Source organism: Hippopotamus amphibius, chromosome 1, assembly GCF_030028045.1.
Source record: "Hippopotamus amphibius kiboko isolate mHipAmp2 chromosome 1, mHipAmp2.hap2, whole genome shotgun sequence".
NCBI lineage: Eukaryota > Metazoa > Chordata > Mammalia > Artiodactyla > Hippopotamidae > Hippopotamus > Hippopotamus amphibius.
Window position 1 is genome coordinate 175,736,364 of NC_080186.1, and position 27,453 is coordinate 175,763,816.

A 27,453-nucleotide genomic window follows, 5' to 3' on the forward strand; every position below is an offset into this window, starting at 1 on the left:
GAGCCTGTGCTCCACAACAAGAGAAGCCACGGCAATGAGGAGCCCACGCACCACAACAAAGAGTAGCCCCCACTCACTGCAACTAAAGAAAGCCCACGCAAAGCAAAAAAGACCCAACACAGCCAATAAAATCAATCAATTTTAAAAAATAAAAAAAAATTTTAAATTTTAAGAAGATTTTATTGTGAAAAATGAAAATACAAAAAAATACATGAATACATTTAAAATGTAGGACTTCCCTGGTGGTACAGTGGTTAAGAATCCGCCTGCCAATGCAGGGGACACAGATTTGATCCCTGGTCTGAGAAGATTCCACATCACATGGAGCAACTAAGTTCATGTGCCACAACTACTGAGCCTGCACTCTAGAGCCCACAAGCCACAACTATTGAGCCCACCTGCCACAACTACTGAAGCCTATGCACCTCGAGCCTATGTGCTACAAGAGAAGCCACAATGAGAAGCCCGCACACCATAACAAAGAGTTGCCCCTGCTTGCTGCAACCAGAGAAAGCCCATGCACAGCAATGAAGACCCAATGCAGCCAATAAAAAAATAAAAAATAAACAAATTTAAAATGTACACAGATTCATGATTACAGCTGTATTATGGTATATCTGAGAAAAGGTGATACTTCCTTTGTCAAAGTCAATCAAGAATTCAGGATCTCATGTTGGACCTAAGTTCTCCACATTATAAATAAATTTGCTCTGAGTCTCTCCAGATTTCCCTGGAAACAAAATGAAAACTCAAAGGATGCTCCTATTTATTATCAATATATGTAACCTATATAACTGGTAGTAAATCTCTGGACTACATTTAAATGTTCCATCACATGCCCAGTCTCTATGTGTTACCAAATCATCTAAGCCAGATCCTGAACCAAATACAAAAATTCTGTCTCCATCATGTTCTCCACTATCAAAAAGCAAAAATTTTCACCATTTTCAAGAAACTTACACTCATTAGGAATCATATAACCATCTCTTTATGGGGGATAGGAAAAGCTTGATTCTTCTTTTACCTCCAACGTCTAATATTGCATGATAAATCCGATAAAGATGGCATTAGAGAGCAAGCTGTTGTATCTAAATTAGCCAAAGAACTAACAATTAATACTCTGGATGACTACTGTGAGTTACTAGCTGCCTCTTTATATCTGCTATAGCTTGGTAAGCTGTTGGTTTGACATGTGGCAGGGATGACTGAATTCACTGAAGGAAATGCAAAGTGGTGTTTTCATTTTCTACTATGGTATGCAATCTGGATTTTCATTCTCTTATTTCATACCTCCAGTAAGTTTGCTTATCATTGTATTTTCTATCAAGTCAATATATGCAGTTGTTTCACTCACTATTTAAGACTACAACATCTACTTGTTGCTATTTAGACCATCATGAGGCCTAAGATTTATATAAGGAGGTTAGGAAGTTGGGATATACACACTACTATATATAAAATAAGTAATCCACAAGGACAGGGAATTCTATCAATACTCTATAATAACCTATAATGGAAAAGAATCTGAAAAAGAATAGATTATGTATAACTAAATCACATTGCTGTACACCTGAAACATAACATTGTAAATCAACTATACGCCAATATAAAAAAAAAATTAAAATTAAAAAAAAAAAAATGAAAGCACTGTGTCAGTGGAGAAGTGAAACTGTCAACCAGTCAAAACCAAACTGTCAAACCAAACTGTCAACCAGTTATTGTATCTTTTACAGCATTGAAACCAAATTGTAAATCAGTTATTTTACCTTTACAGCAAAACTGCCTTATGGCCAATGAATCATATGGCAAAACAAAACTGCTTGCAGCAAAGTTTGTTATGGCAAAAATACCTAGAACCACTGCCACCACTGTACAGCAGTGTTTGTTCATATAAATGTTATAATGCTTTTCTGAGTTTTTGTCCTTATTTTATCAAAATGAGTGCAATAAAAAGCCTTCATTCTAATGCCTAAATAACATAAGTCTCATAAACCCATCACACTTATCACAAAGATAAAGCTCAACAGGAGTACCTAAAGTGGTGAATGCTAGGCTGTAGTCAGATACCCATTGAGCTCATAAATATAAAAACCTTTTAGAAAACATATATTTTAGCCAATTAGTTCAGCATTTAGATATGCCTTCATATATATATTTCAAGAATACATTATGTATAAAATTGTAGGCTTCCTCTAGTAAGCCTGTAGTGAATAATTTAATAGTACAATGAAAAACTTAATCTTGAGGAACTGGTGTCCGATAAAGAAACAATTGTGTTTTTTTTTAACTTTTTATTTTTTTTATTTTTTACCATAAACAGCATATATTTAGAGTGCACAAACAGATATCTCAATCTCTCAATTCATTCCCCCCCCCAACCCTCCCCACTTTCCCTACTTGGTGTCCATATATTTGTTCTCTACATCTGTGTCTCTCTTTCTGCCTTGCAAACCGGTTGATCTGTACCATTTTTCTATAGTCCACACATCTGTGTTAATATACAACATTTGTTTTTCTCTTTCTGACTCACTTCACTCTGTATGACAGTCTCTAGGTCCATCCATGTCTCTACAAATGTCCCAGTTTCATTGCTTTTTACAGCTGAGTAATATTCCATTGTATGTATGTACCACATCTTCTTTATCCATTCATCTGTTGATGGACATTTAAGTTGCTTCCGTTGTCCTGGCTATTGTAAATAGTGCTGCAATGAACACTGGAGTGCATGTGTCTGTTTGAATTATGGTGTTCTCTGGGTATATGCCCAGTAGTGGGACTGCTGGGTCATGTGGTAGTTCTATTTTTAGTTTTGCAAGGAACCTCCATACTGTTTTCCACAGTGGCTGTATCAATTTACATTCCCACAGGCAATGTAAGAGCGTTCCTTTTTCTCCACACTCTCTCCAGCATTTACTGTTTGTCGATTTTCTGATGATGCCCATTCTAACCTGTGTGAGGTGATACCTCATAGTAGTTTTGATTTGCATTTCTCTAATAATTAGTGATGTTGAGCAGCTTTGCATGTGCCTTTTGGCCATCCGTATGTCTTCTTTGGAGAAATGCCTATTTAGGTCTTCTGCCCATTTTTTGATTGGGTTGCTTGTTTTTTTGATATTGAGCTGGATGAACTGTTTATATATTTTGGAGATTAATCCTTTGTCTGTTGATTCATTTGCAAATATTTTCTCCCATTCTGAGGGCTGTCTTTTCATCTTGCTTATAGTTTCCTTTGCTGTGCAGAAGCTCTGAAGTTTCATTAGGTCCCACTTATTTATTTTTGTTTTTATTTCCATTACTCTAGGGGATGGATCAGAAAAGATCTTGCTGTGATTTACGTCGAAGAGTGTTCTTCCTATGTTTTCCTGTAGGAGTTTTATAGTGTCTGGCCTTCCATTTAGCTCTTTAATCCATTTTGAGTTTATTTTTATGTATGGTGTTAGGAAGTGTTCTAATTTCATTCTTTTACATGTAGCTGTCCAGTTTTCCCAGCACCACTTATTGAAGAGGCTGCCTTTTCTCCACTGTATATCCTTGCCTCCTTTGTCATAGATTAGTTGACGGTAGTTTATCTCTGGGCTTTCTATCCTGTTCCATTGATCTATATTTCTGTTTCTGTGCCAGTACCATACTGTCTTGATCACTGTAGCCTTGTAGTATAGCCTGAAGTCGGGAGGCCTGATTCCACCAACTCCATCTTTCCTTCTCAAGATTGCTTTGGCTATTCAGGGTCTTTTGCATTTCCATACAAATCATAAAATTTCTTGTCCTACTTCTGTGAAAACACCATTGGTAATTTGATCAGGATTGCACTGAATCTGTAAATTTCTTTCGGTAATAGTCATTATCACAATGTTGATTCTTGCAATCCAAGAACATGGTATGTCTCTCCATCTTCTTGTACCTTCTTTGATTTATTTCATTAGTGTCTTACAGTTTTCTGAGTACAGGTCTTTTACCTCCTTGGTTAGGTTTATTCCTAGGTATTTTATTCTTTTTGTTGCAATGGTGAAAGGGATTGTTTCCTTAATTTCCCTTTCTGATCTTTCATTGTTGGTGTATAGAAATGCAAGAGATTTCTCTTTGTTAATTTTGTATCCTGCAACTTTATCAAATGCATTGATTAGCTCGAGTAGTTTTCTCTTGGCATCTTTAGGATTTTCTATGTGTAGTATCATGTCATCTGCATACAGTGACAGTTTTACTTCTTCTTTTCCAATTTGGATTCCTTTTATTTCTTTTTCTTCTCTGATTGCTGTGGCAAAGACTTCCAAAACTATGTTGAATAGTAGTGGTGAGAGTGGACATCCTTGTCTGTTCCTGATCTTAGAGGGAATGCTTTCAGTTTTTCACCATTGAGAATGATGCTTGCTGTGGGTTTATCATATATGTCCTTTATTATGTTGAGGTAGGTTCCCTCTATGCCCACCTTCTGGAGAGTTTTTATCATAAATGGGTGTTGAATTTTGTCAAAAGGTTTTTCTGCATCTAGTGAGATGATCATGTGGTTTTTATCCTCCAGTTTGTTAATGTGGTGTATCACATTGATTTGCATATATTGAAGAATCCTTGCATTCCAGGGATAAACCAAACTTGGTCGTGGTGTATGATCCTTTTAATGTGTTGTTGGCTTCTGTTGGCTAGTATTTTGTTGAGGATTTTTGCCTCTAAATTCATCCGTGATATTGGTCTGTAGTTTTCTTTTTTTGTGGTATCTTTCTCTGGTTTTGGTATCAGGGTGATGGTGGCTTCATAAAATGAGTTTGGGAGTGTTCCTTCTTCTGCAATTTTTTGGAAGAGTTTGAGAAGGATGGGTGTTAGCTCTTCTCTAAATGTTTGATAGAATCACCTGTGAATCCATCTGGTCCTGCACTTTTGTTTGTTGGGAGATTTTTCATCACAGCCTCAATTTCCGTACTTGTGATTGGTCTGTTCATATTTTCTATGTCCTCCTGATTCAGTCTTGGAAGTTTATACCTTTCTAAAAATCTGTCCATTTCATACATGTTGTCCATCTTATTGGCATACAGTTGTTTGTAGTAATCTCTTATAGTGCTTTTTATTTCTGTGGTGTCCGTTGTAACTTCTCCTGTTTCATTTCTAATTTTATTGATTTGAGTCCTCTCCCTCTTTTTCTTGATGAGTCTTGCTAGAGGTTTATCGATTTTATTTATCTTCTTAAAGAACCAGCTTTTAGTTTTATTGATTTTTGCTATTGTTTTCTTTGTCTCTATTTCATTTATTTCTGCTCTGATCTTTATGATTTCTCTCCATCTACACACTTTGGGTTTTGTTTGCTCTTCTTTCTCTAGTTTCTTTAGGTGTAAGGTTAGATTGTTTATTTGGGATTCTTCCTGTTTCTTGAGGTAGGATTGTATCGCTATAAACTTCCCTCTTAGAACTGCCTTTGCTGCATCCCACAGGTTTTGGATCGTTGTGTTTTCATTGTCATTTATCCCTAAGTATTTTCTGATTTCCTCTTTGATTTCTTCAGTGATCTTTTGGTTATTTAGTAGTGTATTGTTTAGCCTCCACGTGTTTGTGTTTTTTTCCTGTAACTGATTTCTAATCTCATGGCATTGTGGTCAGAAAAGATGCTTGATACAATTTCAATTTTCTTGAATTTACCAAGGCTTGATTTATGACCCAAAATGTGATCCTGGAGAATGTTCCATGTGCACTTGAGAAGAATGTGTAATCTGCTGTTTTTGGATGTAATGTCCTATAGATATCTATTAAATCAAGCTGATTTATTGTATCATTTAAAGCTTATGTTTCCTTATTAATTTTCTGTGTGGATGATCTGTCCATTGGTGTAAGTGGGGTGTTAAAGTCTCCCACTATGATTGTGTTACTGTCGATTTCCTCCTTCATAGTTGTTAGCATTTGCCTTATGTATTGAGGTGCTCCTATATTGCGTACATATATTTTTATAATTGTTATCCCTTCTTCTTGGATGGATCCCTCAATCTTTAGGTAGTGTCCTTTCTTGTCTCTTATAACATTTATTTTAAAGTCTATTTTATCTGATATGAGTATCGCTACTCCAGCTTTCTTCTGATTTCCATTTGCATGGAATATCTTTTTCCATCCCCTCATTTTCAGTCTGTATGGATGAAGGGAATGCAGTTAAGAGAAGGCTCCAAGCAGACTAGTTCCAGTTAACTAATGTTTTAATCCAACTTCAAAAGACATTTCCAATATAGCTTTGTGTCATACTGAACTTGAAAAAATGGTTTTATCAATTTTATGGTATTTGGGTGGTCATTATTATAAAACTATGTTCTACAGAAACTACATATATGTTTATATCAGGGATTACTAATTAACCAAAAAAAATCCCTGTTTCCCTTTCATAATAATAGAATGTGCAAGTTTAAAATGGTTGTCCAGCTAGACTACATTTCTAGTCTCTTTTATCAGCTTGGTGCAGCCATGTGATTAAGTTCTAGATACGAGTCGATGTTAAGGTATGTCACTCCCCACTTCCAAGAATGAACATGTGCTCTTCTGGCCCTTTTTATTCTTCTTGCTGGCTGGCTGGGAGACAGCAACAACTGGAGTAAACTATTTACACACTGAGACTGAAGCCACATATTGAGGATGCAGAGATATTCTGACAGCCCTGGATGATGTCCTTCTGGTCTGTGTTATGTGAAAAAGAAACTATTTTGCCTACCACTATATTCTAGAATTCCTTTGTTATAGCATCACAGTCTACTCCTTATTATTACATTTCTCAGATAAGTTTTAAGCTTCAGTTAGTAAAAGCAGAAAATCAATAAAAAAAAATGATGAATCCACTCAAATCTGTATATTATTTGATATATACTGTAAGGCCAGCAGAATTTTCAACAAAACAATTCTTAAATATAAACAATAAATTAAGAAGAGTTATAAGCTATTCAGGAACAAGAGGAGAATAAACAAAAATAAAAGAAGTTATGAAAACTCCTGTAGTCTACCTAATTATATCAAAATTTACAATATCTTATTTCAGATAATGGTAATTCATAAAGCAATATATAACAGCCTTGTTCTATGTTCCTCTGCGTGATAGTCAGTCAGGCACAGCCACAAGAGGCAACACAGAAGAAGCTAAGGAAAACAAAGTTAATTATACTCTAGGTCCTAGAAAGCGGGTCACAGAAGCAGCATCATGTTTTCGTCAGGTGGTAGAAGACAGGAGCAAGGGAAGAGCTTAGGCCAAGGCCTTTACTGCTGTTTCTGCAGGAAAGGCAAGGCAGGGCAGGGTTAACAGTTTAGGACTAGCTACTTTGGTGAGCAGTCTCTAGTTGTCTTGTACTTGGCCATGGGATGATCTAAGGAAGAGGAAGATTGCCTCCTGGAGTGTATGGGCCATACAGAGGAGGTATGACTCTGGATTGGGTAGTCTGCAGATCAAAGTCATGCTCCCAATTGAGTCCTTTGCTATCTTTAAGAACTGGCTAACTCACATATACGGAATCTAAAAATGGTACTGATGAACTCAGTGACAAGAACAAGGATGCAGATACAGAGAATGGACTGGAGAACTCGAGGTATGGGAGGGGGCGGGGGTGAAGGGGAAACTGAGACGAAGCGAGAGAGTAGCACAGACATATATATACTACCAACTGTAAAATAGATAGTCAGTGGGAAGTTGTTGTATAACAAAGGGAGTCCAACTCGAGGATGGAAGATGCCTTAGAGGACTGGGGCGGGGAGGGTGGGGGGGACTCGAGGAGGGGGGGAGTCAAGGAAGGGAGGGAATACGGGGATATGTGTATAAAAACAGATGATTGAACTTGGTGTACCCCCAAAAAATAATAAATAAATTTAAAAAAAAAAAAAAGAACTGGCTAGCCTGAAAAGGAGCAGCCTCTCCACAGCTAAAAAGGTTTTGAGGGTTTTTTTTGGTTTATTATTAAAGCAATGTTATATTAGCTGGACTATAAAGCAGAAAGGTATTCCATACATTCTGGAATACATCTGCAGTAAGAGGTCTCACCTCAGATATTTCTTTTTTTAAATTGAAATATGGTTGACCAGAAAGCTCTTTTTCAGATGTTAAAGCACCATAGGAAAATAAAAAGTATATACAACATAACCCCACATTTTAGCTAGCTTTATTTTGTCTCATTCAGTGTCTGTTAAAGACATTTCTAGGGGTTTTGGTTGACTGTCTAACCTAGAAATACATCTAACACACAGCAGGATGCAAGCCTTACCACCAATACAAAGATAAAATGAAACTAAAAACATATCAATTCATCATTTATAATTAAAAATACAGATAAAAATGACAGTAAATACATCTACTTAAATTTAATTTTAGATTATTTTAAAAGTTTATTTTTTTTTAAATCTCAAAGCCAATTTTTAATGCCATCTTTCTCTTTTTAAAGTAATTATAAGAGTACTTTCAACAAAGGGTAATAGTGTCTCTCCTTGGGGCATTTAGAAATGGCAGGTGGGGTGGGGGAGGGCATTTGGGGTTGCATCTGGAGATGCAACTCCCATTTAGTGCTCAAGAGGTCTGAAGTTCTAAACACCATGCAATGTATGGGACAGTCCTCTACAAAAAAAAACAAAAAAGAAAACAACTGTCCAGCCCAAAATGCTAATAGCATCTTTGTTGAAAATCACTTACCTGTAACATATATACCTTATATTCTTTTTTACCCAATACTAATCACAAAAATTTCAGTGCCAGAAATCAAATGTCTATTAACATGGTTTTAAAGAAAGCACTTTAAGAATTCAAACTAGCTTTTAAAATTAGTGTGTTTATCCAGGTATAGAAAGAATGATACTTATAACAACTTTTTCTGTACAGAGAAATCACTTGGGACCTTTAAAATAAAGGAATAAAACGTCCCTTTACTTAGTAGTCTATCAAGAAAGAAAAATATGATTAAATTAGTTCTGCAAGTATATATGTTACATGTTATCATAAGTATTTATAAAACACAGCTACATGTATAGATGATGCATTTAAATAAATAAATGTACACAAATATATAATAAAAACCCACAGATAGTTTAGATACAGATAGATAAATAGATGATAGATGGATGGATTGATGGATGGACTAATAAACCATCTAATGCCTATTCCTGCTTATCTACAGACTGCAAAGAAAGGGTTATTTTGCTGTTTTTTCAGTACATAGCATATATAGTTTCAGTATATATGAGCACATATGGTTTCTCATATTGCCCTGGTTAAAATGTTCCACTAGACTGTTTTGTGTGTATACACACACAAACACACACACACATACACACACACATATACACATACATACACACACATATATGTAGTTATTTTGAAATAAATTATATGAAACCAATTTTGAATTAAAAATGCCAAAGTACTATGATATTACAGTCATATACAAAAAGAGTGACAGATAAAGTACTAATATATATGACATAATATATAGCTATAAAATGAATTTATATAAATAAATTTAAGTAAATATACACACAACATGCTATAATTTTAATTAAGAACAAATATCTTGATATCTTTTAATGGAGCAGAACAATTATTGTTCTAAAATATGCAAGTATAGTGCTGGTCCTTTTATACTGTTATCTAAATTTAATCTTCACAATAATTTAGGAAGTGGAAAAAAACCCATTTTACAGTTGAGAAATATGAAGCCCCACATGGGTAAATGACTTACGTGTTCCATAATGGCAGAGACAATTTTTATGTTTTTCTAGTGTATCATCAGTGCTTAATTATGCCTCATACATTAATACTGTAGACATGCAATAAATTCTGAATGGATAGATGGATGTATAACAGTTCAAGGCTGGACAAGTAAATAACCTGTTTTTTTTTTCTAATGCCAAAATCAGAGACAGTTTAAGAATTTCAAAATATCTAATTCAATATCCTCCAAAAAGTAAAATGTAAAACATGCACCCTTTCAAATACTTGAGTCCCTACTAAAATGAAGAAAAGTCTGTCAGACACATCATTTAACAGCTATGTACAAAATATGTCATTGCCTTTTACTGGCTTGCTTCAAAGATTTAATGTACATTAACAACATAAAACAGTAATAAAATGAAGGAATAACTACAAATTAGAGTGTTTTACAAGATGAAAAGGAGAAGCAGTTGAGTAGATGAACCTACAATTGCATATATTTCTAACACCAGGGTTGAATCTAATGGAAATTGTGAAGCCAAATTTTTTCTTTTTATTTCCAAAGTTTACACTCTTGCTGGTGCATTGACCAAAGAGCCCTCAAGGTACCTCAATATTGACTCCCATAAAACTGTGCTGCCCTCCTTTTTGTTTCTCTTCAATAAAGACAGCCACATCTTTACTGCACAAGGAGTTAAAAATGTAGATTTGGATCATGAGTCCATCGTTAAATTGCTATGTGACATCTGGTAAGAAACCTTCCCTCACTGAGTTTCAAATGCCTTAAATGTAGAGTTAGGAGGTTAAATTAGATCAATGTTTCCCAAACTTACATGATTATAAGAATAAACTGAGTCAGTATTTTGTGTCCCTTGTTAAGAATACAGATTCCTAAATCACCCTGGATATACTTGGGGGAAGTGGAGAATAAATTACAGCACTGTAAATTTCACTGATTTTTGATGCAGTTTCAGTATATTACCTTGACTTTAAGCCATATATATCCTCCTAAAATAACCAGTTACTAAATGTTTTCAAATCAGAAAAAGTAGCCTAAATATCATTCCTAAAAAATACATTGCAAAGGCTTTGCTGGTGTCAATTCCAGTTTGCTGGGGCTTTTTAATTGGCTTTCTTTTTTATCATATTCTGTATGGTTAATCTCAAGTAAAGAGACATTGTTATACTAGGGAATTACTCACAAATGAAAACAGAAGTACATAAGAAATTCCTAACATCTATATTCTTTAAAATTACCACAACAATTGAACAACTAAACAAGTAACTAAATCATTTCATTAAAAACTATCTTTCATTTTAAAAAATGCTCTCAACATTATGGAATAAACAAAATAGTCTTACCCAATCGTAATTCTCCAAAATTCCCACATCCAATTTTTTTTCCAACTCTAAAGTTAGGTCCAACCATTAAAACTCCAGAGGATGAAGAACCAGTTCCTCGAGTGTTGTGTCCCGACCGACCACTAGGTCGTGCCATTCTATCATCTGATTTGTCCTTGTCTTTCTTTTTATTATCCATATCAAGTTTGCGGTACTCCACTTTGAATTCTTTAATCAAGACAAGCACACTGAAATAGGGTATCGTGAAAATAGGTACATCACTAGGTAACTGTACCAGGTGGATAATGTTAACATTCAAACTGCAGTAGGTAGTCAATTAACTGGTGCGTGTTCATCCCATTCGTAAAATTTTTCTCAGTTGTCTTTTCAGCAAAACATGTCTTCAAAATTATCTTTTCAATGATGTGGGATGATATTGATAGTGAGCTAGAATAGTAAGAAAAGAAAATTAGTCAACTTAGAGAATTAGAAAACATGTTTGGGAAATTAATAACGTAAGTTTAGGCATTGGACTATTACTATTTGTTGATGCCCACTGAGATCAAACCTCAGTAGACTCTCAATCATTACGCTTTATTCCTATACTTTAATACCAAAGGGATCACGAAAACAAAACCAAACAAAGAAATCAGGGATTTGGTTACTTTTAAAAAATAAATAAAAGTATTTATAAGTACTAATAAAATGTATTAAGTGTTTCATAAGCCAATATACATTCACTAACCTAGACCTTCCAACTTAGAATCATCTCAATTAAAAAAAAAACTCAAAGAATTCCAATAAGTCAATATAAGATTTTCAATTTAAAAGCAGAAAAAAAGAGAATACATATTACAAATCAGTAAAAGATTTTAATAAAAATATTTTCCACATGTTCATACACTTAATAATTTTCAAAGGCTTTTCAAATATACATTCTCATTTGATCTTCACTTATTCAAATATTATTACCCATTAAGTATATGTTACTCATAACTATACACGGGAATGGAGCAATCATAACAAGGGTTGAAATAAATAATATTTTCTGATTAATTTTTAGCAACCCACCAAACATGCAATTATTCCTAACACCTATCTATTTATACAGTTTCTTATTATATTTGCCATACTCTTAATATTGCAGATGAAACTATAAGCATCTGTTTGGTATAAGTAAAACTGAATCAGTTTTACATACACTGTTTACTCTTTTTCCAGCTATAACAGAGTAACTGATACTGAACTTCCCCTCTTGCTGTAAATAATTATGAAACTGCACAAAACATGAAGCACCTGTTCTCAGGCATTGGATAATAGCCAATACAAGAGAAAATAGAAACAGAGAAGGTGAATTCCACCTTCACCCAAGATCTCCAGCTAGGGACAATTTTCTGACAACAGCACAGGAAAATGGAGGCTCAGGTAATGCACAATGATCACAGATCAGAGTTTGGGGCTGTTGAAGCTAGTGGAATTTGCAGGACAATACTGAAGGTGAGGCACTGTACAGTTTTAGGGATAGCAGGTAACAGGGAAGAAGCTAGACTAGCAGACAAAGGCCACTATGGGGTTAAATAAAGAATGAATATACTAAAGGCTGTACAGTGCTAAAATATCTTAAAGTTCCTACCTAGTCATGGTGCAGGAACCTCATTGATATCCCAGAATTTAGCTGAGATATCAGAAAGACCAAGTCTTAAGAGAAAGGACCATACCCTAGAGTAAGGACTACTCTAGACTGGCCCAACTAATGCCTAAAACCAAGCCTAGATAGGATGAAGAACGCCTACAATTAAACTAACTACATTCCAGAATGAAACTTGATATACTTAAAAAGACAGAGGAAAAAAAAAAAGACTTTCAACAATGTTTAATTCATAATGTCCAGCATACAATTAAAAATTACCAGACATGAAAATAAGCAGTAAAGGTTATGTGCAGCCAGGAAAGAAAGCCATCAAAGGAAACAGACTCCAAGATGACCCTGATAATGAAATTAGAAGACAGGGCTTCAAAAAGACTAAATAGCTGTTAAAGTCCTATTACATTAAAGAAAGAGAATGGAGCAGAAAAAAATATTTGAAGAAATAATGGTTGAAACTTTCCCAAATTCATTGAAAAACATTAACCTACAAAATGAGGAAACTCAGCAATTCCATAAAGGATGGATACAAAGAAAAGTAAACCTAGGTATGTCAAAGTGCAAAAACCCAAAAATAAAGGGAAAATCTTGAAAGCAGAGAAAAACTACATGACACGCAGGTAAACTTCTAACTAACTTCTTATTAGAAACCATGCAGACCCAAAACAAAATGGGAAAGTATGTTCAAAGCAATGAAAGGAGGAAAAGAACTATCAACCCAGAATGTGACATCCAATAAAATTAGTCTTTAAAACTGAAAGTGAAAGAAAGTCATTTTCAGATGAAGAAAGCTAAGAATTAGTCACCAGCACACTTGCACAACAAGAAATACTTTTTAAATAGTCGATTAGGCTTAATTAAATCACACAATACCAGACAGAAATGTGAAACTTTAAGAAGAAATGAGAAACACTAGAAATGGGAAATGTGTAGGTATTTATTTCCTTAAAAGATAAATTACTCTTTAAAGCACAATTTCTTAGTGTCATTTATAACATATGTGGAAGTAAAATATATGTACAACAGAAATGGCAGGAGCAGGTAGTAAATGGAATTATATTCTTTTAAGATTCTTACATTTGTTAAGAATAAAGTAGTTCAATATTAATTTTAAGTAGCCCATGACAAGTTAAAAATGCATATTGTAATACCTAGACCAAACACTAAAACCTAATTGCAACAGCAATAGCTAAAAAGTTAATACAAGAAATAAAGTGGAATGATAAACATTTGATTAAAACAAAAAAAAAAAAGAGAAATAAGAGGTATGAGACAGAAGGAAAAGAGCAAGAGAATAGATTTAAAAACACATATAATGAAAATGGACCATATTTTCCCCATAAAAGGCAAAAGACTATATAAAAAAATCAATATGCAACTACATGCTGTCTCTAAGAAACAACTTTAAGTACAAAAACAGACTGAAAGTGAAAGAACAGAAAAAGATACACGACGCAAACAGCAAGTATAATAACCTTGAGAGGCTATAATATTATCATACAAAGTAAACATCAAAAAAAGGGAGTATCTCCAATGATACAGAGGTCCATTTCATAATAACAAAAAAATCAATTCAACAAAAAGACAGCAAAATCATAAAAATGACAGAAAAATAAGCAAAATGAAGCAGACTTTAAAAAACAATGATTTGTTTGAAATGATTGTTTGAAAAAGACAATCATAGTTGAAATGTTAACCCTGTTGTTTCAATAATTGATAAAGTAGAAGCCAAAAATATCAGTATGTATACTGATACAGCAGATCTAAATAATACCATCAACTACCCTGAACTAAATGACATTTATAAAATATAATATCTAAAAGCTGAAGAATAATATTTCCTTTCAACGTTCATCAAGAAAGATCACATGCTATTATTATTTAAGTCTCAACTGAAACATTAGAGTATACTCTCTGATCAAAACAGAATTAAATAAAGAAACAATAATTGTATGATATCTATAAAATCCCCAAATATTTGAAATTTAAACACACTTTTAAATAACTCATGAGTTGAAAAGTAAGTCAGATGGGAAACCAGAAAACAATTTTCACAGAATAATAAGGAAATATAACACATTAAATTTTGTAGGTTGCAACTAAAGCAATGCTTAGAAGAAAATTAGAAGCTTTAAATGCCTACATTAGAAAAGAAGTTTTTAATCAATGATCTACATTTTTCTCCTTAAAATGTCCGAAAAATTAGACATAACTTGAGGGAGTACTTTAATAGCACTACTGTTAATATTCCATAGGCTTACATGAAAACACAGCCTTAACAAGTGAGAACACTGGAATTCTCAACAGATAAATGGGAAAATATCAAAGAAACAATACAAAACAAAGAATCAGAAACCCTAGAATAAAAAGGATCATATCTGAAATGAAAAATATCATTGGTTACACTCAAAAGTAGATTGGATCAAGCAGAAGGTGTCAACGAACCTGAAAATAGATCCAAAGAAATTATCCAGGGAGCAAAATCAATACAATAGAAAATAAACAATAGAGAAAATAAAGCCAAAAGTTGGCTCTTTGAAAACAGTCAATAAAATTGGTATTGCCTAGCAAAAATGATCAAGAATAAAAAGAGAAAATATACAAATAACCAATAACAAGAATGAAAGAAGGGATATTACTAAAGACCTTATAAATACTATAAGAATAAAGAACTATTATGGGCAACTTATGACAGTAAATTTGATAACCTAGATGACATGAACAAATTCGTTGAAAAATCCAACATAGGGATTATAAGATGAAACAGAAAATAACAATAGTTCTGAATGTAAATTGAATTTCCTAAAAAAAAAATCTTCCCATAAAGATAGTATCACTGGTGAATGTATCAAATATTTAAGGAAAAAAATAACACTATTCTTACAAAAACTCTTTCAGAAAAACAGGATTAAGGAATACTTGTCAATTTATTTTGTGAGATCAGCAGAATTCTGATATAAAAGCCTGACTAAAACACTTGAAGCAAAGAATATTAGACCAGTATTTCTCATTAGAATAGATACAAAAAGTTATTCATAAAATACAAGCAAACATATAAAAGGTTTAATAAATAATAATCAAACAGGGTTTAATATTAGAAATGTAAGATTTAATATTTGAAATAAATACATCAAATTAAAAAAAAAGGAAATTATCTCACAGACAAGAAAATGTTATTTGACAAAATTCAACCCATTAATGATTAAAACCTCTCAGTAATCCAGAAAGAGAATCAAACTTCAACTTAATAAAAGGATTTTTCTTACAAAAGAAACTACAGCCAGTATCACAGTTAAATTGTGAAACACTGAATTCTTCACCAAGTCTAGGAGAAAACACAAGAATGTTTGCTCTCAGATCTTCTATTCAACATTGTACAGAAGAACTAGCCTGTACAATAAGGCAAGAAAAGATGCAAAAGGCATGAAAATTGAAGAGGAAAAGGCAACACTGTTGTTATTCAGAGACATCATGACTGTATGTGCAGAAAATCTTATAAGGTGACATCATCAAGAGGATAACATGGTGATCAGTCCCAACTTCAGTCCCCCTCACGGGAAGACCAACTAACAACTATCCACAGATAAGACACCACTGAAAAAAAATCCCAGAACTCTCCTGGACCAGAAAGAGAGGGTAAGAGGAATGGCTACACTCTGGCCACACTGTCCCTCCCCCAAGGCTGGCACAGCACCACACCTACAGGGCCCATCAAACCTACGGTTTCTCCAGTGGGAAAACAAGAGTCCAAGGTGGACATCCAGCTCCCCTAGTATGGCAGGACACTTCCTGGGAGGCCCTCAGGTCTCACCTCATCAGGATCATGGAGGGAACCTGTGGGAATCATTAAAGGAAAAAAAAAGAAAAAAGAAAAAATCTCAACAGAACAACAGCAAGTAAGGATATTGAGTCAGTAGTCAAAAACCTCCAAAGAAAAGTCCAGGCAAGAATGAGGAACAATTAGAACTCTCAATTCCTGATGGGAATATAAAATAGTACAACTCTGGGGAAAAGTTTGATAGTTTATTTTAATTAAAATATATACCCATCCTATGACTTAAGAATAGCAACTCTAAGATATTTACTCAAGAGAAATAAAAACATATGTTTAGAGAAAGACTTGTACAGTAGTGTTTACAGCATCCTATCCATAATAGCCAAAAACTGGAAACAATCCTAACGTCTATTAATAGGAGAATAGATATACAAACTGATATATTTATTCAATGAAATACTACTCAATAAATAAAAAGGAAAGAACTGCTGATACATGTAACAATATGAATGAACCTCTCAGATATGAGATTGAGGTAAGTCAGGCACCGATGAGTACATATTATATGATTCTTGTTACATCAAGTTCTAGAATCAGCAAAAATAAGCTGTGGTGATAGAAATCAGATCAGGTGTTGCCTAGGGTGGTGAGAAGTTTGTAAAGCGGCAGTGAGGGAATTTTATAGGCAGGAAGGAATGTTCTATATCTTGACTGGGAGGGGATTACACAGGTATACTCATCAGGTAAACTCATCAAACCACACTAAAAATCCATTATATGTAGATGATACTTCAAAACATGATTTTTAGAAATAACCCACACCAAAAATAAATTAATGCTATATCTCAAAGTTCATGTTTTTCCCTACTATAACTTTATCATAAAACTCATCTGAAAACACTACAGTTTTTTTTAAAGTTAATGAATATACTAGTATTTTATTTTAGAAAGTTTTCTTTAAAAGGGCCCTTCTACACTTTTTCTATTTAGAAGAAAGTAATTTCCCATTTGCAATTTTTCATGTTATTTTCAATATATAGCCTTTTGTTTACCAAATATCCAAAATACATTCTACATGTTATAAGAATTCAAATATTACAGATAAAGTAAAAATACCCTTGGGATGCCCATACCCCTTGTCCCTCACCTGACTTGCTCTACTCAGAGGTAAACATTACTTTCAGTTTGTTTTGTATGGTCCAGACCTTTTTTGTAATGCCTGTGTATGCATATACTTATGTATAGCAATATTTGTAGGTCTATCTGTTTTACAGAAGAGGTCACTGTAAAGCCTCTGAAGAACCAAAACTTCTCCACAAAAGGAACAGTATTTGAAAGCATATCATACACTGAAAAACTTTTGCCCTTTCCCTTTCATACCCCTCCACTCCACATGAACCCTGAAGGAGCAAGGACCAGCATAATGAATGGCTGCAGAGGCAGGAGTTAAAATCAAGAGACAGCCCCAAATTCTTTCCCCAAGATCCAGAACCAATGGCCAAGGCTGAAACTGGGAGGTTGGAAGACAGAGGCAGGAAGAAGTGATCAATTAGCTTAAAACTGAACTTCAAAAATGGAACAAGTATTTTTAACACCCGAAAATAAGTTTTACCAAAACTGAATTTATTCCTATCTATAAGTATGCAGCAAGAATCAATGGAAATTGACCAGGATATCACTTATGAGTGGGGAAAGAAGAATAAGCAAAGTATAGAAGTAGTGGTTAGTGAGAAATGATTCTGCTTCCTATTTTACTCCATCCTTTTCACCACATTCAAGAAACTGTTCATAAACTCGACATACTGGATTTTTTTTAGTTTTTTAAATATATTTAACAAATTGGATTTTTGATTAAAATATTTTTTATTAAGGGTCTCAAATAGCGCTAGTACTTTCCCTATTGCTGCACCTATCAAACAGTATTAGTATCAACAAGTTTGTCTCTAGCCATGGTCAGCAAACTCCAGCCTGCAGGCTAAATCCAGCCTGTTGTCTACTATGCTGTCTGCAAACTAAGAATGGTCTTTACATTTTCACATGTTTAGGGAAAAAATTAAAATAATATTTTGTGATACATGAAAATTACATGAAATTCAAATTTTTGTGTTTATAAATAAACTTTCATAAGAATGAATTCATCCAAACCCATTTACGCATTGTTATGGCTGCTTCATGCTACAAGAGAAAAGTAGTTTTGAGACCATACATGACACTCTTATCATTTCACAGTGCTACCTAGAGCATCGCAAACTGCAGTGATTTTCATGCTTTTAAGGCACAGTGGATTATGTATTTCAAATTATAATAGATGGCAGTGCACTGTGTTTCTTATTACACCAAAGAATATAATATACTTGGACATGACCAAAAGTATTAGTTTTCTATTGCTACGTAACAAATTACCAAAAACTTAGCAGCTTATAGCAATACATTTATTAGCTCACAGTTTCCATGGATGAGAAGTCTGGGCGTGGCTCAGCTGAGTCATTTGCTCAAGGTTTCAGAGGCTTCATTCAAAGTATCAGCTAGACTACATTCTTAACTGGAGGCGAAAGTGGGAAAGAATCTTCTTCCAAGCTCCTTCAGATTGTGGGCAGAATTCATATCTTTGCAGTGCATAACTGAGGGTGTCAGCTTTTCGCTGGTTCTCAGAGGCTACTCTCAGGTCCTACAGGGTATCTACAGTTCCTAGAAGCTGCCTACAGTTCCTTGCCACATGGACTTCTCCAACATATCCACTTACTTCTTCATGCCCCCAAGAAGAATCTCTAACTCCAATCTTTTAAGAGTAAGTCTTAAGGGAAGGGACCAGGGCAGGGGAAAAAAAAAAGAGTAAGTCTTCAATATGGCAACATAACCTTCTCTCATACCTAAGGCCCAATCTTTGTACCCTGCCCCAATACACCAGTTCTCCCAGGTCTTGGAATCCCTGCTATCTGCTTCCAAACTTCTTTGATGCTGCCTGCCTGTCTGTATACTAGAAAGAGCACTGGATTAGAAAAAAGAAGTCTTAAGAGTCCCAACTAGTTGTGAAACCTTAGACAAGGCTTAATCTGTTTAAACTTATTTTAATAATTATAAAATAGGAGGATTATACTAGGAGATTTCTGAGGATATGCTTATATTACACACAATATTATAACAGCCTGTTGTATTTAATGACAAGGACTCTTGTCATACATAACTTGGTGATCTCTGAACCTAGCACATTGCCAGGCACTTAGGACAATCAATAGATATTACAGATTAAGAAATGAGCTTTTTCTATCTCTAAACATTTCTAGGTTTTATTCATATGATTCCTACCCAGAGCCCTCCCGGTTACATATCACCACACCCCCTAACATCAGTCTCTTCATTCATCTGAAGCACAACACTGAACCTTACCAACCAGTGTGCTACAAGCACTCCCAAGAATTTCCTGTATGTGATAGCATACCCTTGTCTGAATTACTTTTATAATACAGTCTGTGTTTGTATCTTCGGTACTGAGCCTAACACCAAAGAAAAATCAGTTCTGAAAACTGCAGATATTCCTTCAGCTACAGCTAATACCAGTACATCGGAAGTCACAAATCCAAATGCCCAAAGAGGCAAGGAAGGTAACGTAAAGAGAATAAGTGAATCAAACAGAGTATGAGACAATAAGGAGTATTGGGGGCTACGGCAAACTGGAAAGCAAATACCCCAATTAAAAGAGGCAGCTACTACGCAGCTATAAACAATTGCTGCCATTAAGGAACATCAGATGTTCAAATTTTTCAAGAAAATCCAGAAAGCTGGATTGTACATGAAATCTCTCTAGTTGCCATTTGCTGAGCACTTACTATGCTAAGTACTTAAACAGATTAACTCATCAATTCTCACAATTATAAGATATTATTTCAATCCCTATTTTTACCAATAAGGAAACTAAAATTTAGGAAAATTACACAACTTGACCAGCATCATAAAGTTAGTAAATGGTACAGTGAGAATACGATTACAGAGTCAGATTCCTGAGTTCATATTCTTATCCACTTTACCTCTGGTGGCGTTTTTGCTAATCCTCTGACCTCCCAAAGTCTGCACTGTGCCTTTCTATCTGGATCAGCAGCGTCTGTCTGTTCCTTCTGGCCTGCCTACACTGTCTCTACAATACCTCGATGTTGCCAGATCCTAACTTGAGCCAATGTGGGAGATGGGAGGGGGTACTCACCAATCAGTAAGCCCCATGCGTGTACACAGGGCTCCCAGACACTTATGAACAAAAAGACAATATATACACCCAACAGCAAAGGAAACTTTAACCCACAAAACTGCAACATGTTTTCTTACTATGATACACCGTCCTGTGGTATTAGATTTTTTTAAGAGTTAATAACTGTAACTCTGTATTACCATATCAATAAGGAGACTTAAAAGGAAAGAAGCAATATTAATAAAATTTTGGAAGATGGGAAGAAAAGAAGCATATATTAACAGATGAAGCAATGAAGGAAGCTAATGCCCAAACTAAGTGCTGGAGAAGACCACAGCAGAGTAAGGGGCTGATCTGCCAGACAGACTTCCAAAAGGCTTCCTAAAGGAAGTTAGGTGAAAAGGTAAGCAGAAGCAAAAAAGGGAAGGGAGGCAGAGACAAAACAGGGAAGGTGGCTAATTGCTACTAACTATTGTTACTGTCTCCTATATAAAAGAAACAAACAAAACACAAAACAAAATCTCTAAAGAAACCAAAGGAAGTTCCAAAGAAAGGGGGAGAGGGGAGTATTGGCTGGCATCACAGAATAAAACCTGTCCCCATCTGACATTTTAAAGAACTCCTTACCTAAGGACTAGTTTCCTGAGTGCACACCCTATGTGGAATGTGCTGATCAATAAGCCCCATCTGTGTACACAAGATCCAAAAGACTGATAAAGAAAAAAGCAAACAGAATGGCAAAGAAAACCCAAGCCATTTACACAGAAATATTACCCTAATCACTCCTTCACAAATGTGAAATGACAATCAAGAATCACTAGATTTATGAAGGTAACAATATGAAAGAAAAATACCCCCAAAAAAGCAAATTTTAAAGAATTTGGGGAAGTAAATCATTCAAAAAAAAGAAAACTTAAAAAACAAACAAAAACAGATCCTCAGAGACTTTTGAGGACAATAATATATACACCAAATATGAAAATAATGCTATATTATATGGAATAATCGAAGACAAAGTGGAAGAACAGTCCTATCATGTGAAACAAACATATAAATAAACAAAAAAAAAATAAAGGAAAAGAGAAGCGATCCAATACCTAAAACTTCTAACTAATAAGAGAAATTAACATGAAGGACAGAGGAAATTACGAAAAAGAAATTTTTCCTGAGCTATACATAGCAATACAGGGCCTGGAGGAGTCATCAAGAAAGAAGATTAACCTAGGCATTCTACCGTAATTCCTAAAAGTGTAAGCAAGGTTAATTGATTTTCAGCTTTTAGAATCAATCTTATTCCCTCCCCAAAACAAGATAAATGTTATTGAAGAAAATATAAAATTTTCCAACCTTAACAGTGTTAAAATAACACTACTACTGACGAATGCTCAGCTGTTAAGGGGGAGTAGAAGAGGTAGAGAAAAGGACAGAGACATGAACATCTACACCTTACTAAGTACGGATTAAAGATATAACGCAAAATTTGCTAGGAAAAAAAAAAGAGAGGTAAGAAAAAGTGTCAAAGGTGAGCAAAAGATGAAGTAAACATAATACCTATCCAAACATTTAAACACAGGAGGGGAAGAGGGAGCATGTGACCTAAAATCTCATCACTCAGTAGACAAAGACAATGCATCTGCAAACAAAGACAGTTTTACTTTTTCCTTTCCAATCTGCCAAATTGCACTGGTCAGGACCCCCGTATTATGTTGAATACAAGTGGTGAGAGTGGGCATCCTTGTATGTTCCTGATCTTAGAGGAACAGCTTTCAAGCTTTCACCATTAAGATGTTAGCTGTAAACTTGTCTCATGTGGCCTTTATTGTGTTGAGATACATTCTTTCTACACCAAATTTGTTGAGTTTTATCATAAAGGGATACTGAATTTTGTCAAATGCTTTTTATGCATCTATTAAGACGATCACACAATTTTTATCATTCATTATATTAATGTCGTGTATCACATGTATTGATTTGTGTATGCTGAATCATCCTTGCATCACAGGGATAAATCCCACTTGATCATGGTGTATAATCTTTCAGATGTTCTGTTAAATTCACTTTGTTTATACTTTACTGAGAATTTTTGCATCTATATTCATCAGGGATATTGGCCTCTGATATTCTCTTCTTGTAATGCCCTTATCTGGTTATGGTATCAGGGTAATACCGGCCTCAAGAAGTCTGAAAGTGTTCCCTCCTCTACAATTTTTTGGAAGAGTTTGAGTAAAACATTAGTTTTACTCATGTTTTACTCAAACTCTTCTCCTTTAAATGTTTGGTAGAATTCACCAGTAAAGCCACCTGGTCCTGGGCTTTTGTTCAATCTCCTTAGTAGTTACAGGTTTATTCAGATTTTCTGTTTTTTCCTGGTTCAGTCTTGTTAGGCTGTATGTTTCTAGGACTTTATTTCTTCCAGATTATCCAATTTGTTGGCATCTAATTACTCACAGTAGTTTCTTAGGCTCCTTTGTATTTCTGTGATATCAGGTATAATATCTCCTCTTTCATTTCTGTTTTATTTGAGTCTTCTCTCTTTTTTCTTAGTCTAGGTAAGAGTTTGTCAATTTTATCTTTTTAAAAAAAAATCTCAGTTTCGTGCATCTTTCCTAATGTTTTTCAAGGCTCTATTTCATTTATTTTTGCTCTGGATCTTTGTTATTTCCTTCCTTCTTCTAACTTTTGGCTTAGTTTGTTCTTCTTTTTTCTTGTTCCTTGAAGTATAAAGTTAGGTTTGTTTATTTGAGGTCTTTGTTTTTTTCTTAATGTAAGTGTATATCACTATAAATGTCCCTCTTGGAACTGCTTTTGCTGCATCTCATGAGTTTTGGTATGATGTGTTTCCAAAGACTCTACCAAAAACTACTAGATATAATAAGCAAACTCAGTAAAGGTATAGGATACATAAATCAACATACAAAATTCAGCTGCATTTCCATACGCTAACAATGAATTCTCTGAAAGAGAAATTATGAAAGCAATCCCATTTACAATTATATCAAAAAGAATAAAATACTTAGGAGTAAACTTAAACAAAGAGGTGAAAGACCTTTATGTTGAAAACTATAAGACACTAATGAAAGAAAATGAAAAAGGCATAAATACATCAAAAGATATCTCATGTTCTTGGATTGGAAGAATATTATTAAAATGTTTATACTACCAGAAGTGATCAACAGATTCAAAGAAATCCTTAGAACTCCAATGGCTTTTTTTCATAGAAATAGGAAAAAAAAAATCCAAAAATTCAAATAGAACCACAGAAGACCCCAAATAGCCAAAGCAATGATGAAAAAGGATGAATGGATAAAGACAATATGGCCTATTCAATGGAATATTATTCAGTTATAAAAAAGAAGGAAGTCCTGCCATTGCAACAACATGGATGAACCTGAATGGCCTTATGCTAAGTGAAATAAACCAAACAGAGAAAAGACAAATACTGTATGCTTCCACTTGCCTATGGAATGTTTAAAAAAAAAAAAAAAGTCAAATTCATAGAAACAGAGAGTAGAATGGGGGTTGCCAGGGGCTGGGAAAAATGGGAGATGTTGGTCAATGGATACAAACACTCAGTTATAAAAACAGTAAGTTCTGAGGAACTAATGTTCAGCCTAATGACTACAGTAAATAATACTGTATTGTATACTTTAAATTTGCGAACAGAGTAGATTTTAACTGTTCTAACCATGGGAAAAAATAAAAAAGGTAACCACGTGATATGATGGATGTGTTAATTAACTTGATATTGATAATCATTTCACAATGTATACATACACCAAAACATCACATTGTACACTTTAAATACATACAATTTTCTCTGCCTCGATAAAGCTGGAAAAGTAAAATGGAAATTAGTTTAAAAAAAGAATGCAAAATTTGACACAAAATAAAAGAGAAAACTGTATGCACATTATTTCAAGTTATGTGAGTAACCACCATTTAAAAGTAAAGTAATTAAAAGTGGTTTCAAACATGCCCAGTCTCAGAGAAAGTTTAGATATGAAGTTTGGGAGAGAGGAAGGAATCTAGAACTAGACACAGGAGAGCTTACAATCTATATATTTAAATACTAAAGTTTGTGAAAACAACAAACTCCTTTTTCACTTCAGAGTACTCTGAAAAATATCAAAATGACCTATCCTTTAAACATCAAGTTTTCTTCTATCTAGGATCCTGATTAAATGGATCCTATTCAAAGCAGTATTTTTTTGTTCTTTTCTGACCTAATGACAGGCTTTTAATATTTACTCAAGGAAAAACAAAGTGGTTTCATCTACTGAAAAATTCAAAAAGTTCAAAGACATGAGGCAAGAGACTATTACTTATACATCTTTCTGTATTATTTTAATATTTTACCATACATAGGCATTAACTTAATAAAAATATTTACTATGAACAAACAGGTAACTTTCATCCTAAAATAAATAACTAAAAAAATACTGTCAAAACTTGACAAGAATATTTCAAATAATTAAATAGTAAAGTATTAAGCACTTCTATAAATTATAGTTTTGTTTTGATTTGGTTTGGCCTGCTTTGCTTTGCATGATAATAGAGTCCACCAATACTAAAGACAGTTGTAAAGTTCTTAACCTGAAATCCATGGACCTCCTAATAAGCGTTTTCTTAAGAGAGAATCCATAGCTTTCAAAGATTGTATGACCCTAAAAATGTTAAGAACCACTGAAAAGTACATTGTTATTTTCACACTGAATTATTTTATAAATATATTCTTAGAAACAATTTATCCTAAAATTAAATAACAGCTGTACTTAATTTAAAAGCCAACCTTGTTATAGAAAAGTATATATGGCAGTTTACCATACACACACTACCAAAAGACTGAGAACAGTTTTAAGTAAGGAAATCAGGAAGGAAGTAAAATAATATTAAATAAAACTACGTAATACTAACACACAAAATGGATAACATGCAGTTCAGTATCCATACTTAAATTAATTTTTCTGCTTTCTAGTAGACAAGCAAAAACAGAAATATGAGTAGATAAGATTCAGTGTGTCCATTAAAATTACACCAGTTGATAAAAAGCCCATGAATAATCCTAGTATTATATCTACAGATGCAATCAATAGTAATAACTGAAAATTTCTCTCAGAAGCTTTAAATTCAAAAGGAATTTAAAGGAATTTAAATTTACAAGGAAGAGAACAGAAAAATACAACTTGAAAAGTTAAAAATTAGACAACCATAGAAATAAAAACTATTGAGAGAGGACAGTTTCATAGAAATATGCCTGGCTTACAATTGCTTTTAACACAAAGTAGTGATTTACATGGCTTAAAGATATTTTAATTTTTATAGGAGATGTTACCTCTTTAACTGAAACCTTAAACATGCAACCAAAAGGAATAAACATACATTTAATGTGCATAAACTGACATGAATGCACACAAATAATAATATTTAAAATTATGTTTGATTCTATCATCATTCTCAGCACACTGACTTACTTAAATATCTATATTAAAAGGAATTTATCGGGAGTACGGGGATGTGTGTATGCAAACAGATGATTGAACCTGGGGTACCCCCCAAAAAAATTAAAAAAATAAAAAAAAATAAAAAAAAGAAAAGGAATTTATCAAAAGGATGAATTTTCAAATTATCCTCGAGAATAGATGAATAATCAATTAATTGCTTTCATAAACAATTACAATTTTGATGGAGTATCATCCACTAATAAAGATAAAAATGAACTGCTAAATACAGAAAACATTAGATATAATCTGATTATATGAGTAGAAATGTAGGCCACTGGCATACTTCTAATTTGATGATCACTGATGAATCTTCAAAACAGAAAACAGAAAATCAGATTCTCTAATCTGCATGGTCCAGTAATCTGGGACATTACAGAGTCAACTGACCTCCTTTAAGTTGCAACTAGATAAATCAAAGTAGTCTGAGAACATATTAGTATGGTATGTTCTACCTCATAAAAATCCACCTACAACTAGCTAAAGCTTTCAAATAAACATTAAGGAGTAGTTCTAAATTTTTAAAAAATAATAATTAGTATTCTATCTATCTTCCAAAATATTGTTGCAATCAATATAGAATTGTTTCATGTATCTGTGATATTAAATATTAAAAGTTTCTACATGTTCAGCATGTTAGTCAATGTCCTTTGCAAATACAAAATCACAAGGAATGGAAATTTTTTAATTAATTTTTTTCACAAGTTACTTGTCACAGCATTGATTTCTCACTGCTTTGTTTTCTTAAATTTAAAAATCCATATTTAATGCACGAAATGAGCCATTCAGTATTTCAAATGCCTTATGCAGTCTCTACTAAAATGACACTACAATAGATGCCTCCAAGCTTCTCCAAAATTTAAATGAGTAAGGATATTTGTGATGTGATGGCTAGCTGTTACATCACATGCTTCTATTAGTAGCAAGTGTCCCAGTTACTGGTTTCTGGCATGAGCTCAACTGTGGTTGTCTAAGAAAAGAGTAAACACTTATTTTTAAAAGCTAAATCATTAACTGTAATGTAAAAATGGAGATCAATTTCTCTAATTACATACTAGGGAAACTTATTTTGTCTCAGAAATGTTTAGTAACTATCATCTACAACACTTTACATTTTTGAAACCTGATTTCAGTGATGTCCCTTGTATATTCCTATTAAGAGAGCAATATTCTCCAAACTGTGGATTATGACCTATTACTGGGTCTTTAAACCAACTTAATGGGCCTTAAGCAGCAGTTTTTAAAATAAAATAGTACCAAAAAAAGAAAGAAAATGGAGTGCACAAATGTAGTAAGAATAGTTTTGTTTAATGAGATTTTGTTTTGGTTCTTTAATGAATATTTATGTATCACTAGGTAATGATGGAAAAT

At 33.8% G+C, this 27,453-nt stretch overlaps 1 protein-coding gene across 15 annotated transcripts in view; it reads right to left on the reverse strand.

Annotated features, from left to right (window-relative positions):
- CSNK1G3 (casein kinase 1 gamma 3) overlaps window positions 1–27,453 on the reverse strand; it is a 116,224-nt gene that overhangs the window by 72,181 nt on the left and 16,590 nt on the right. For all 15 annotated transcript variants that reach the window (XM_057736536.1, XM_057736517.1, XM_057736474.1 and 12 more), the window contains exon 2: window positions 11,006–11,431. In XM_057736536.1, the coding sequence (XP_057592519.1) occupies window positions 11,006–11,183 (178 nt within the window). In that variant the 5' untranslated portion in view covers window positions 11,184–11,431. The remainder of the gene's footprint in view (window positions 1–11,005; window positions 11,432–27,453) is intronic.